This window comes from Artemia franciscana, chromosome 6 (assembly GCF_032884065.1).
Source record: "Artemia franciscana chromosome 6, ASM3288406v1, whole genome shotgun sequence".
Lineage (NCBI taxonomy): Eukaryota > Metazoa > Arthropoda > Branchiopoda > Anostraca > Artemiidae > Artemia > Artemia franciscana.
The window spans coordinates 24,886,595-24,900,536 of record NC_088868.1 but is presented as its reverse complement, the minus strand read 5'-3'; the positions used below and the strand labels follow the sequence as shown (position 1 = coordinate 24,900,536).

General features: G+C 34.4%; 1 protein-coding gene across 2 annotated transcripts in view; it reads right to left on the bottom strand.

Annotated features, from left to right (window-relative positions):
- Window positions 1-11,418: 11,418 nt before the first annotated feature.
- The window catches only part of LOC136028231 (uncharacterized), a 129,470-nt gene continuing 126,946 nt past the window's right edge, over window positions 11,419-13,942 (bottom strand). For both annotated transcript variants that reach the window (XM_065705956.1, XM_065705957.1), the window contains one exon: window positions 11,419-11,572. In XM_065705956.1, coding sequence (XP_065562028.1) covers window positions 11,517-11,572 — 56 coding nt within the window. In that variant the 3' untranslated portion in view covers window positions 11,419-11,516. The remainder of the gene's footprint in view (window positions 11,573-13,942) is intronic.

The window sequence follows — 13,942 nt, the reverse complement described above, 5'->3', positions numbered from 1 at the left end:
GATTCAATCAAGATTCAAAGACTTGGGACTCAAAATCAAGATTCAAAGACTTGGGACTTGGTCTATGGCTCAAGCTTTCCAAAATGCAAAGTCGTATTCATCAATCCGGCCTAAGGTCCACACTTTCTGTAAAAACTGTAGAGGTTAGACCCTTACCACTTTCTAGGAATAAGCTGGAATTGGGGTGCTGGAAAAAAAACACGATAAAACCAAAGTGTTGGTCTCAAATTTACGACCATTTCCACTACCTACCTTAAACTTTAGTTCTTGAGGGTCCCTTTAAATTTCTTTATTCATAAGTTTGTCGGAGCAACCTAATATGCACCTCCTGCTGCAATAATTCCCCTGGATTAACCCCAGAAAGAAGGAGACTAAATGAATATCAAATTCATTGTGTAATCATTTCTAAAATTTGGAAATATTATGTTCATGGAAAAAAGCAATTTTAGCATCATATTTTCCTCACAGAAAAATGTACAGGATTTATATAAAACCAGATTTAAATTTTAGTATTGCAAACAAGGGAAAAGCAAGCCTGCATTTAAAACCAAAACGTTTGGAATGGGTCTAGTTATAGCTGCTATTCTGACTATTATTTCTGCCAGCTTTGGATCACCTATCAAACAATATTTTTTTTTATAATATCCATTTAATAGAGCTAGTTTTACTTTGAAAACACATTTTTATGTTAGCTTTCAATTTTTAAGGACTAATGTGTCATTTCAATCAGTTTTATAAGAAATCACCCACATTCGGTGAAATTCCACCGTTTCCCATAAAATACAAGGATATGATTCATGACCTGTGTTTTTTTAAGTTGTCAACCAAGCTCTATTTACTAGTTAATTTTATGTCGTTGCTAATAGTCTTTTTTCAATTAATATTTTTACAAAATCTTAGACCGTAGTACGTTTTAAGCTATAGCCTATTCCTTTGTCAGCGAAATCTGAACCACTAAATAATTAAACATGGGGAATGTAGTTTTTCTTGGAGTTTTAATGAAACTTGGTGATGGGGGATTGACTACCGGTTAGGCTTGTGATTTAGAATAGAGATAAACTCTTTGAGTTTTATTCCTATTAAGGTTGAGGAAAGAAAGGAAAATATGCTAAAGTATTTTTTAATCCTATCAGTAGTTTCAGTGATCGTTTTGGCAAGCATTCTGTTTGTTTTGAGCTTGAATCGGTTATTTATTATAATATCTGTTTTGTTTTTTGTTTTATTTATATATTGATGATGCTTTTTGGTAGTGTAACACTTGAAAGATTTTTTGACTTTATTTCTGCTCATTTTGGTTCTAATGGAGTACTTTACTTTTCTTTCAAGAAATTACTTTCTGTAATTTTTTTAAAATCAATATTATACAAATAACAATCTTCCCATGAATTGACTGTTTAAAGCTTACCAATTATGAATAAGCCATGACAGCCTTACCAGTTGCTTGGTCTAAGGTTGCACCACAAAAAAGTAAATACAAAATAGGTCCATTTTGATTTTGAAAATGCGTCGACTGAACGATTGCACTGATTGGAAAAATTCAATCGAAAAAATATGCAATTCTGGACGCCATGGTGTTCGCAAATAACAAAATGGTTAAAATTAGATCTGTATATCGATTACTGATTATTTTCCTCCTTCTTTCTTTTTAAAGACTATGATCTTATGTTCCTGAATTGTGTCTACTCAGTCGACGACTAATAGGGGAGAACAGGGAGGGGTCTATTCAATTCATATGATAAATAAAAGTCCATTTAGTTGATTAAATATTTAATTAATTAATTGTAAACTGAAGATATAACCTTTTTTATACAGGAGCTAAACCGTATAACTCTATTGATGTGATTAAAATATACATTATTAGTGCTATATATGACACCATCAAGTGGCTAGAGGGTGTATTTACGGCTACTTGTAATAGAATGGCACTTTCTAAAACTCTTCCCTGCATTTTAAATACATAACCAGACAAGTATACATGAGTTTAGGGTGAAAGAAAATCTCCAGGCACAAGATAACATTGATGATTTTTCCTTTTCAACTGTAGTACCAGTTTTAAGGCTCAAAATTTCCCCAAACTCTTTGACTACATCTGTAAAATTTGATTCGGAATGTTTGGGGAGATTCTAAAAATGACAGGGAAAAAATTTGGAACATAGTAGCAAGCTGTAATGTTCGGAATGGTTATTTGTCGGCAAGGAGATAAAGCCGTGATCTTTTTGCACGTGCCATGTACCTATTCAGTGGGATTAAACTGTAAAGATGCTACTGCTTGCAATTGAACAATTATTCGATTAATTGACTGTTTCACTGCTACGTTATTTGAACTTGTAAAATAAAGAATTATTTTAAAATGTTGATAATATTAAAATATTATTTTTGTTTAAATCTAATTTTTTATTTTATTTTTATTTAAATACTATTTTAAAGAATATTTTAATAATCTTTTAAAATGCAAAATAATAATGTTCCTTCCGGGGTCTTTTGCCTATCTGTCGTCGTTTTTAGTTGTCACATAAGATTCGTCGAACCAAAAAACGTGCCTACTCCTGCGTAAGCCGGATGAGTGCACAAATTTACCCGTCAATAACGCATAAAAGACAGTATATACGTACCACACCGGTAATATGGGTCTCCATGATACCCAAATTTGCAGCTACAGTTTGTAAAATGTTCAATAGTAGTACACACGGCATTGGCACCACATATTTCGGGATTATACATCTTGCATGGACTTATACAGAATTTACTATTACACACCTTGTCGGATGAACAATCTTCGTTTGTCTCACATCGTTTGACTATGCAACGCAATAAAACAAAGAAAAGGAATAAAATCTAGCTTATAAACTTATCTGTATTCAAATTTAATATGCAAATATCCAAATTCGTTTTGATTATTCTTTTTTGGCTAGCTAAAATCAAAAGCTGTACTAATTGGATAACTTTCTATTTAACTTCCTATTCACTAACTAATTTAAATTAAATGCAAAAACAAGTTTTTTTTTTAGAGGTGATATTAAAACTTAAAACGAACAGAAACTATTCTGTATATAAAAGGGAATGCCCCATACTCAACGCCCTATCTAGTTGCTACAGTTTGACTGTTTCTCACAAATCTATTTTTAAACCACAAAAAACTGTAGAGCAAAGACCGGAGCGTTGAAGAGGGGACAACCCCTTTCATATACGAAGTATAAAAACCCCCCCTGAGCTCCTAAAGTTTTTTAAATATTTTCTTTTGACCTCCTCTCACCTAATTCGGGGACAGTCAATTTTTCGTTTTTCCCAAGATGGATGGCCGAAAAGCAAAATCCACGGCTCAGAGTGGCTAGATGGAGCGCATTTACGCCATTTTCGCTTTTTTTTAGGATGGTTGACTGTAGAGCAAAGACCGGAGCGTTGAAGAGGGGACAACCCCTTTCATATACGAAGTATAAACCCCCCCCTCCCTGAGCTCCTAAAGTTTTTTAAATACCTCTTATCATTAAGAGGTACTTGATTTTAAGGCATAAACATTTCATCTGGAAAACATTGGTCCATCCTCTTAATAAGGCATTCGTTGATTAGAAACCAAGTCTTCTTCGGAGAGAAACGAACTTTCTCAAACTCTCGTTCATAATAATTCCTTTTTTCTAAACGAAGAATTTTTGACAAGTGACTTTTATACCTTTTAAATTCAGAAAATTTTTTATCAGATGGACTGTTAAATTGCCTCCTGAATAATTGATTTTTAAACTTTATTGATCGTATCATACCTTCGGTATCCATGGCTTATTAGGAGATTGATAACGTCTCCGACTAATCTTTTTCATCTGGCATGTTTCATAAGATATTCCCTTAAACTGCTTTAAAAATAAATCTATCACGTGGTTCACATCCTCAAATTCGAAATGTCCATTACCATTCATAATACTTAATCTTTCTTTAAATATTCGTAGTGTAGCGTAGACTTTTTGGAATTTTTTTTTCGGTTTAGGCTCACTTTTTAATTCAGAAAACAACCTGAAATGATCAGAAGACTCCACCAAGTCTATCCTTATTAGGATAGTATCCTTAAGAATATCCTTATTGAATTTAGTCTCAAAATTCGTCATAATATTGTCAATCAGTGATACTGAAGTTGCAGTTACTCTTGTAGGTAGGCTACAAAGTGGTAATTAACAATGCGACAAGCACATCGATAGAAAATCTATCGTATTTTTGCTAAGCCTACACTCATTCATTTCTTTTATCTGATGTGAATCATAAGTCAAATTGATGTATGAGTCTCCGGTCAAAATTACCCTTCTGTACTTGCATGATATTAGCTTCATGAGGGTATTGAGTGACAACGAAAAAGAAGAAGGTGATACATGAGGGGGCTTATAATATAAACAACACGCAACATTCTCATTATGTATCTTCAATTGTAAAATTGAAAATTTAAACTTTCATTTCCTCATATAAGTCATCAAAATCTGTTATTTTTCACGAATGAATATCATAACGTGCATAACACCCGATTCCTCCTTTATTTTTTGATACTCATGATTTTTCAAAAAATTATAACCCTGAATTTGGACTGAAGAAGAAAGATTATCACTAAGAAATGTTTCACACACCCCAATAAACAAAATACCATGACAGGGAAGAAACTCCGATAGAAAAATCTATTTAAGACCTATTTAAAATCTATTTAAGAATTAAAATCTATTTAAAGAAATCTATACAAGACTACTGCAACGTTCCGGTCAGCGATTTTAAACTGACCAACAATTTTTGAGTTGCTTTGTCAGGGTGGAAGGTGGAGTAAATATTTTGTAAAACGGAAGAAGATTGAGTGTTTTTTTGGTTGGTTAGTAATAGTTAACAGTTTCCAAAAGGGTGAAACATGCAGAATGTGAGGGAGGGCTATTGCATTGAAGAGGCTAGCTAGCAAATGCCGATTGAATCAGAACTTGCAGGAAATTATTGACACATAAGATGTGGAAATGCGGCGGGATAGATGTAAAATAAGAAGGTACCGGGTGTGGGGTATGGATGTACTTATAAGGAGAACAAGATAGACAAGCTTATCAACAGGTTGAACCAAAGAATTCCCAAGTTTGACTGAATTTATTAGATCGCTCTTCCAGTTAAAAAGGACTATTTCCGACTTAGACGAATTGAAATATAGACAAAGCTTAAGGTATTCTGCTTCCAGAATAGAAAACATCACTGCCTCATTGCAGGGTGCAACATAGATGCAGATAATCGTCAGCAGGGCAAAATAGTGGCAGATTTCTTGACGATAAAATTAATGAGGAGGGACAGAGATTCTAAGCATCAATGACGTAGTTATTAAATCAACCAGGTGAAAAAACTGCTCCTTGGCATGCACCCTTTAAAACCAGAAAGAGTTATGTTCGAGTAACTGGGGGCATATCCTTATCAGGAAGTAATTTACCCCAGTCGAGAAAACATTCCCCGAAGTGTAAAATTAACTGTAGGGCTTAGCCCTCACTTGACAGATTTCAGAAACATTGCAGGGTGTATTAACGAGTCAAAGGTATGTTTGACGTCATGACTAGCAAGAGCAAGACAATCCCCCGCATATTCTGCATCAATTAGAGCGTTTATCACAACTGTAAGTGCATCTGTCCATCCTATTCTTCGTTTACACCCGAAGCCGTGTGGTGAGGCATAACATGGCATGTCTTTTTTCAGAAGCATTGCGGGGTGTTTTAACGAGTCAAAGACATGGTTGACGTCATGATTTGCAAGAACAAGACGTTCCCCCACAGATTTTGCATCAATTAGAGCGTTTACCACAACTGTAAGTGCATTAGCACTTCCTGTTCCTCGTTTGAACCCAAAGTGGTGTGGTGGGGCATAACATGCCTTTTTCTTTTTTCAGAAACATGTCTTTTTTCATAAGCATTGCGGGGTGTTCTCAAAAGTCAAAGACACGTTTGACGTCATGACTAGAAAGAGCAAGACTTTCCCCCACAGATTTTGCATCAATTAGAGCGTTTACCGCAACTGTAATTACATAAGCAGATCCTGTTTCTTGTTTGAACCCGAAGTGGTGTGGAGGGGCATAAGATGTCTTTTTTTTTTAAGAAAAATGTCTTTTTCAGAAGCGTTGCGGGGTGTTTTAACGGGTCAAAGGCATGTTTGACGTCATGGCTTGCATGAGCAAGACATTCCCCCGCAGGCTTTGCATCAATTAGAGTGTTCACCACAACTGTAAGTGCATCAGCACATTCTGTTCCAAGTTTGAACCCGAAGTGGTTTGGTGGGGCATAACAGGTCTTTTTCTTTTTTCAGAGACATGTCTTTTTTTCAGAAGCATTGTGGGGTGTTTTGACGAGTCAAAGGCATGTTTGACATCATGACTAGCAAGAGCAAGACATTCCCCCGCAGATTCTACATCAATTAGAGCGTTTACCACGATGTGCTGAATTGACATGCTGACCTTGGACGACTAAAAAAAGCTTGACGGATTTTACAGGACCCATTTATTTTATATATATAAATATTTTTAAATACTGAAAATAGTTTTTAAATTAGGTTCTAGTTGTTTTATATATATATATATATATATATATATATATATATATATATATATATATATATATATATATATATATATATATATATATATATATATATATATATATATATATATATATATATATATATATATATATATATATATATATACTAGCTGTTGGGGTGGTGCTTCGTGCCACCCCAACACCTAGTTGGTGGGGGCGCTTCGCGCCCCCCCAATCTCCGCCGCGCGTGTAAGTCGTTACGCGCCATATTAGTTACACGCCATTGTAGTTGTGTCCCTATGTCCCACCTGTGAATATATACATATATATATATATTTTTATACACACTTTTGGTGATAAGATCGGTGGCTAAATGCTTACCACTTACTAGCAATTACCTGAAATCGACAGACTAGAAAAAAAAAACAAGGCAAGACCAAAGTGTTTCTCCTGTAACAAAATGTTGTTCAATGTTGCTTAGGGTCGGGGACTGTAATTTTCCTGTGCAAGGTATGCGATTGTGCTCATTCCAATGCTATAACTTTCATTTTAATCTGAGGTCATTTTCGAGGGTTTTCAGGCTTTTTTTTGAAATCACCATAAATTTCTTTTCCTAATAAACTTTTACATAAGACGAACCGAAATAGTAGTCACCGTTCCTCAATAAGTGTCGGATGGCAATTTTTTCTACTTGGCAGTTTTTTTCTATACAAATGTTTTAACTTTTAGTTCCTTTGGGGTGTGGTTCGTTCTTTAATAGGTCGTAGCTACTGCTGCAACCATGATTTTTGCTATCCCGGTCATGGTAACAAGCCTTTATTAAAATTTTATGTCAAGATAAGACCCTGCTAGAGGATACTAACACTGGGCATTGCCAAACGGTATAAAGCAACCGAGTTAATTAAAGTTTTTACTGTAAAAAATGAGAGCATTAAACTATAGTTGGTGTAGCTGAATTTTTGTGAACAGAAGGAAGGGAGGGGGTTACATCAAGGAATGGTCATTGTAAATTTTGAAATCCAATTAATCGTTATTTTGTCAATTTCTTTATCTTAAGAGCATTTGATCTCTAAAAACTAAATTTGCGAGCCTCAATGTCGGCTGATCGTGTTAAAGACAAAAATCTTATAGTGAATTCTCCCAGGGAGCTAGTCAATATTGAAATCTATGAAATCTAATAGATGGTAGGATTTGTAAAAACCAATTAGATATGAACAATCGCTTTGAAATTAGCCATGAAACATTACTTACGATGGTGTGATAGCCTGCTAATGTTGCAGTAGCTTGCTGGTAAAGAGACAATTTATGAAACCTGCTACCGGGGTTGGGAGGGTGGTATGCTTCAGTATTTCTTGTAAACCTCCAGTTAATGGTTTTGGAATGTAATTATTACAATGGCACCATTTTATGCTTCTAAGTTTTTTCACTTCGGAAGTGGCACCAAAAGTGTTGTTTTTAGTGCTATATCACACTTATGTATGTAGAATTGATAAAACACACATAGATATGAGCCACAGCTATCAAATAATTCATTTAAAGTTCTGGTAATCCAGCTTTTCCGCTTGAGACATGGCACCAAAAGTGTCATTCGTCACTTTCAGACGGTGGAAGTTAGAGGAATGACGTAGATATGAGGAAAATCTTTTATATGAGCTATTAAAGACCTATCTACGGTGTCTGGTAGCCCACTAGCGCCACCCCTTGCAAAATGGCACAAAAAGTTTTATTTTTAGTACCATATGACACTTGCAGGTGGCGGAATTTATAAAAAGTACGCGGATATGAACAATAGCTTATAAATGAGTCATTAAACATATCTCCATGATGTTTTGGTAATCTGTTAGCCCTGAAAAAAAAATGGGGTGACCCATCAGTGCTGACCATCCAAAAAAGTGATTTTCCCTATTGTTCAAGGTAGGGGACTGTAATTTCTATTTGTAAGTTTTTTACAATGCTGATTCTGATGTATCATTTTTCATTTTGATCCGACGCCATTTTCAAGGGGCTCCAGGTTTTTTCTTCTAAAGCACCATAAATTTATTTTCGTAATAAACTCTTACTTTTAAGATAAACCGAAATTATAGTTATCATTCCTTAATAAATTCTGAATAGTATTTTTTTAATAGGCATACTTTTTATTTGGCATTTTTTAACGAGTTCTTTAACTTTCGGTTACTATGGGTGTGGTTCACTCTTTATTTGGTTGCAGTTAATATTGCAACCATTATTTGGTTTGTGTCTGTATAATATTCCCTACCTTTTAATTTTATCCTATTAAGAATTGCTCTACTGTCGATAGTACTAGCGCTGTATGTTTGTACAATCTGGCTCTGTAGTTTCAATCGAGTTTTTCAGGTTTATGAACAATGGCGTAATTTCTTCAAAATCTTAGGGGCGGGGGGGGGGCAAAGTTTTAGCCAATTTTTCTAAATCAAATGAAAATGATAGTTAAAACCAAAAAATGAGCCATTTAGTCCCATAATGGCAAAGATATACTAAAGAACATTGACCCGTTTCTGTGGCAGCTTGAATAATGAAGACTTATCCTAGTTTTGACAAGATTTTTGAAGAAACTAGGTTTCAGCTGGGGGGGGGAGTCAAAATGGGGTCTGGGGCCAATTGCCCCCTGACCATTAGTAAATTACGCCCCTGTTATGAAGGAAGGCCATGACAAACCTCGTTGGTAGCAACCAGTGAATTGCTAAAAAAGAATTCACCATGAAATTCAGCTTACCTTGAAACAATAAGAATAAATTTTTAAACCCTCTGTGTGCAAAAATAGTACCTTGGTGTTTTCCTGTAAAAGATAGTCACTTGCATTTGTTCTTACTTTTTTTCATTGTTTTGGGTAGACGATAGTCGTATCAATTCAGTAGCCGTATAATATTAGAATAGGGCTCATTCAAATAAAGATATAAGGTTTTAGAGCTTTTTTTTAAATAACCAAAAAGTTTTGCTACAACAAAATAATTTTCTTGGTCTTTTTCTGTCGGTAAAAATACAATTTTTGCCCGAGAGTGCCAAAATACTATAGAGTGAAAATTCTTAGTAAGATGGTAGCATATTTTGTCCGTACAACATTAGCAAACTAATTTTGCAACAAAATAATTTTCTGGGTGCACCTGCAATCATTGCAATGTAATATTGCCATTATTTTGGGTGGTCATGAGCGGGACGTGCAACCTTCGGGTGACTATAGTTTAGATCCTTAATGTTGAATTAAATAAAAAAAACAAGTTTTTTTTTAGCTGAAAGTAAGGAGCGACATTAAAACTTAAAACGGACAGAAATTACTTCGTATATGAAAGGGGCTTCTTCCTCAACAACGCCCCGCTCTTTACGCTAAGGTTTGACTCTTTCTCTCAACTCTGCTTTTTAAACAGTAAAAAACTTTAGCGTAAAGAGTGGGGCGTTGATAAGGAAGCAGCCCCTTTCATATACGTAGTAATTTCTGTCCGTTTTATGTTTTAATGTCGCCCCTTACTTTCAGCTAAAAAAAAACTTGTTTTTTTTATTTGAATATCTGAACGTTTTTGAATCAATACATGTTTTGATTTTGGCTCTAAGCAGAGGAATACTTAACACGAAATTTACAAGTTTTTTTGGCTAAATGGCTTTCTCATAGTTTTGATCAAATGATTTTGAGAAAAAAAGAGCGGGGGAGGAGGCCTAGTTGCCGTGCGATTTTTTGGTTACTTAAAAAGGCAACTAGAACTTTTAATGTTTTACGAATGGTTTTATTAGTAAAAGAAAAACGTAACTTATAAATTAGCTCTTTACACTAAAGATTAAATTTTGTCCCAATTCATTAAGAATGACCCCTGAATCACAAAAGCTGTAGAATAAATAGTTGAAATCACTAAAAACACTTTAGCGTAAAGAGCGAGGTATTAGGAGGAGGTGAGCCCCTCATATGCGTAATAATTCCTGTTCGTTTTAAGGTTTAATGCTGCTCCTTACTTCCAGTTGAAAAAACTTTTCATATTTAATTTTTCATTGTTTTTTTTTAAATAATGCTAGAAAATCCTGCTCTCCCTTCATGGAAAGTTTCTTCCCCTATGACAAATTCCTCGATTGAAAGTTCCTTCAACATATCCCCCTCTTGTCAACCCCTCCCCAAACCAAAAAATCCCCCTGATAACGTCTGTACACTTCCCAATAAGCATTACTATATGTAAGCACTGGTCAAAGTTTGTAACTTGCAGCCCCTCCAACAGGGACTGTGGGGGAGTAAGACGTCCCTAAAGACATAATTATAAGGTTTTTCGACTATGCTGAATAAAATGGCTATCTCAAAATTTTGATCCATTGACTTTGGGAAAACAATTAGCGTGGGAGGGGGCCTAGATGCCCTCCAATTTTTTGGTTACTTAAAAAGGACACTAGAACTTTTGATTTCCGTTAGAATGAACCCTCTCGCAAGATTTTAGGACCACTGGGTCAATACGATCACGCCTGGAAACAAAAAACAAATTAACACGCATCCGTGATCTGCCATCAGGCAAAAATTACAAAATTCCACATTTTTGTAGATAGGAGCTTGAAACTTCTACAGCAGGGTTCTCTGATATGCTGAATCTGATGGTGTGATTATCGTTAAGATTCTATGACTTTTAGGGGGTGTTTTCCCCTATTTTCTAAAATGAGGCAAATTTTTTTAAGCTCGTAGCTTTTGATAGGTAAAACTAAACTTGATGAAACTTGTATATTTAAAATCGGCATTAAAATGCAATTCTATATATGTAGCTACTGGTATCAAACTTCCAATTTTTAGAGTTTTGGTTACTATTGAGCCGGGTCGCTGCTTACTACAGTTCGTTACCACGAATTTTGAAAATGACGTCACATGCACTCAAAGAGCAAAAGAGATACATGATAGAATTTGTAATGAAGTCATACGTTGTATAAAAGGTGTTGTATTCAGACAGTATTGTTAATTAATATAAAACGCTTAAGTGTAAAACATATCAATAAAAATTAACAAGTGCACAAAATACACTACATTATTATTGGGCAGCTTCCAACTACCATGCATAAAATATTGATGGTCTTCCCTAAAAAAAAAAAAAAAAAATTCATGAGAAGAAATTAATTAATATCAATCAAAAGGAAAAATAGGAATAAGAAAAAATGGAAAAATAGACTAAGGTTTAAGCTAAGCTCTCACTAAACATAGTTAAAACAATACCTTAGACTTTGACTCTGTTTTATTGAGAAATATTTAAACACGTCCATTAAAAGGGCTTAAGACGGGAAAATGTTCTGATATGTGCCTAGTGGACACGTTTGCAATTGTATGGGGGGGGGGTACAATTATCATGTACTATAGAAGTAAGTAACGAAAAAAGCCAATGAGAAGTAATTACTCGTACTTCTTAGCTCCTGTCTGTATTTCTGTACACTTTTATCATGAATCAGCCCGTCTACAGCTGTTATTAATTGCAATTTTATTTTAATTTGAAATATTTGACCATAAATCAAACTTCATAGTTTCTCCATGACTGATTAGATACAAAAAGAACTTTAGTGGACACAAAAAGTAAATAGGATAAAATTTCTTATAAAATTGGAAACAGAATCAAATAATTCACTCATAGTTATTTATTGAAAAAAGCTAAATGTTCATTCACATCTTGAAAAACAATTATTTTAAAACCTATACTAATTTGTTAGATACTTTTAGTTCCTATTGAGGATATTGTTTGTGCAGATCGGAAGAAAAGAAAAAAAAACTACAACCAGCTTAATAAGACTTTTGGTGGGTTTTGACTTGGTGTGTTTTCTTGGTTATTTTTAAGATTCTGATAATTTTGCGCTCTATGTGTTAGAGGAATAATATACATTATTATATACGCAACGGATTTTGTTGATGAATATAGAAGAATCATAAACCCCAGAAACTTGATTTTTGGCCATATGTTAAGCTTAGATAAAAAGTTACAATAGGAGGAAATTTCAATGTGTGACTTTTTCTAAATTTTGAAGCTGTTTCTCCTGTTTAGTTCATACAAAATTTATGTTGCTGACACAAAGTCCTTGAACATTTAATGTAAGATTAGGAAAATTTTCATGTAAGTCAACCCGTAGTCAACCTGAGTGTGTTCCCCAGCGAGAACCTCCAACAGGTACGACTCTAGTTCGGCATTGTGAAGGGACACGCATGCTCGGAGAGGTGTAGCATAAATGGGAGACAGTAACAACGGCCATCAAAGGGGTAAAATTAACCTTGAGTGGGCTGCCCACTTAATTGGACAGTCTGTCTTGGCTTTTTTCTACAATTGGCCATGACTTTGACTTTTCCTAAAACTATTCCCTTTTTTTAATTCAAAAATCAACGGAGAAAGGGGTCTAATTAATCTTGACTGGGCTGCCCACTTAATTGGACAATTTGTCTTGGCTTTTTTCTACATTTGGCCATGACTTTGACTTTTCCCACAACTATTCCCTTTTTTTAAATTGGGAAAACAATTAGCGTGGGAGGGGCCTAGATGCCCTCCAATTTTTTGGTTACTTAGAAGGACACTAGAACTTTTGATTTCCGCTAGAATGAACCCTCTCGCAAGATTTTAGGACCACTGGGTCAATACGATCACGCCTGGAAAAAAACAAACAAATAAACACGCATCCGTGATCTGCCTTCTGACAAAAATTACAAAATTCCACATTTTTGTAGATAGGAGCTTGAAACTTCTACAGCAGGGTTCTCTGATATGCTGAATCTGATGGTGTGATTATCGTTAAGATTCTATGACTTTTAGAGGGTGTTTTCCCCTATTTTCTAAAATGAGGCAAATTTTCTTAAGCTCGTAGCTTTTGATAGGTAAAACTAAACTTGATGAAACTTGTATATTTAAAATCAGCATTAAAATGCGATTCTTTATATGTAGCTACTGGTACCAAAATTCCAATTTTTAGAGTTTTGGTTACTATTGAGCCGGGTCGCTCCTTACTACAATTGGTTACCACGAACTTTGAAAATGACGTCACATGCACTCAAAGAGCAAAAGAGATACATGATAGAATTTGTAATGAAGTCATACGTTGTATAAAAGGTGTTGCATTCAGACAGTATTGTTAATTACTATAAAACGCTTAAGCGTAAAACATATCAATAAAATTTACAAGTATACACAAAATGCACTACATTATTATTGGGCAGCTTCCAACTACCATACATAAGATATTGATGGTCTTACCTAAAAAAAAAAAAAAAAAAAAAAAAAAAAAAAAAAAAAAAAAAAAAAAAAATTCATGAGAAGAAAATAATTAATATCAATCAAAAGGAAAAATAGGAATAAGAAAAAAAGGAAAAATAGACTAAGGTTTAAGCTAAGCTCTCACTAAACATAGTTAAAACAATACCTTAGACTTTGAAGTCGTTTTATTGAAAAATATTTAAAAACGTCCATTAAAAGGGCTTAAGA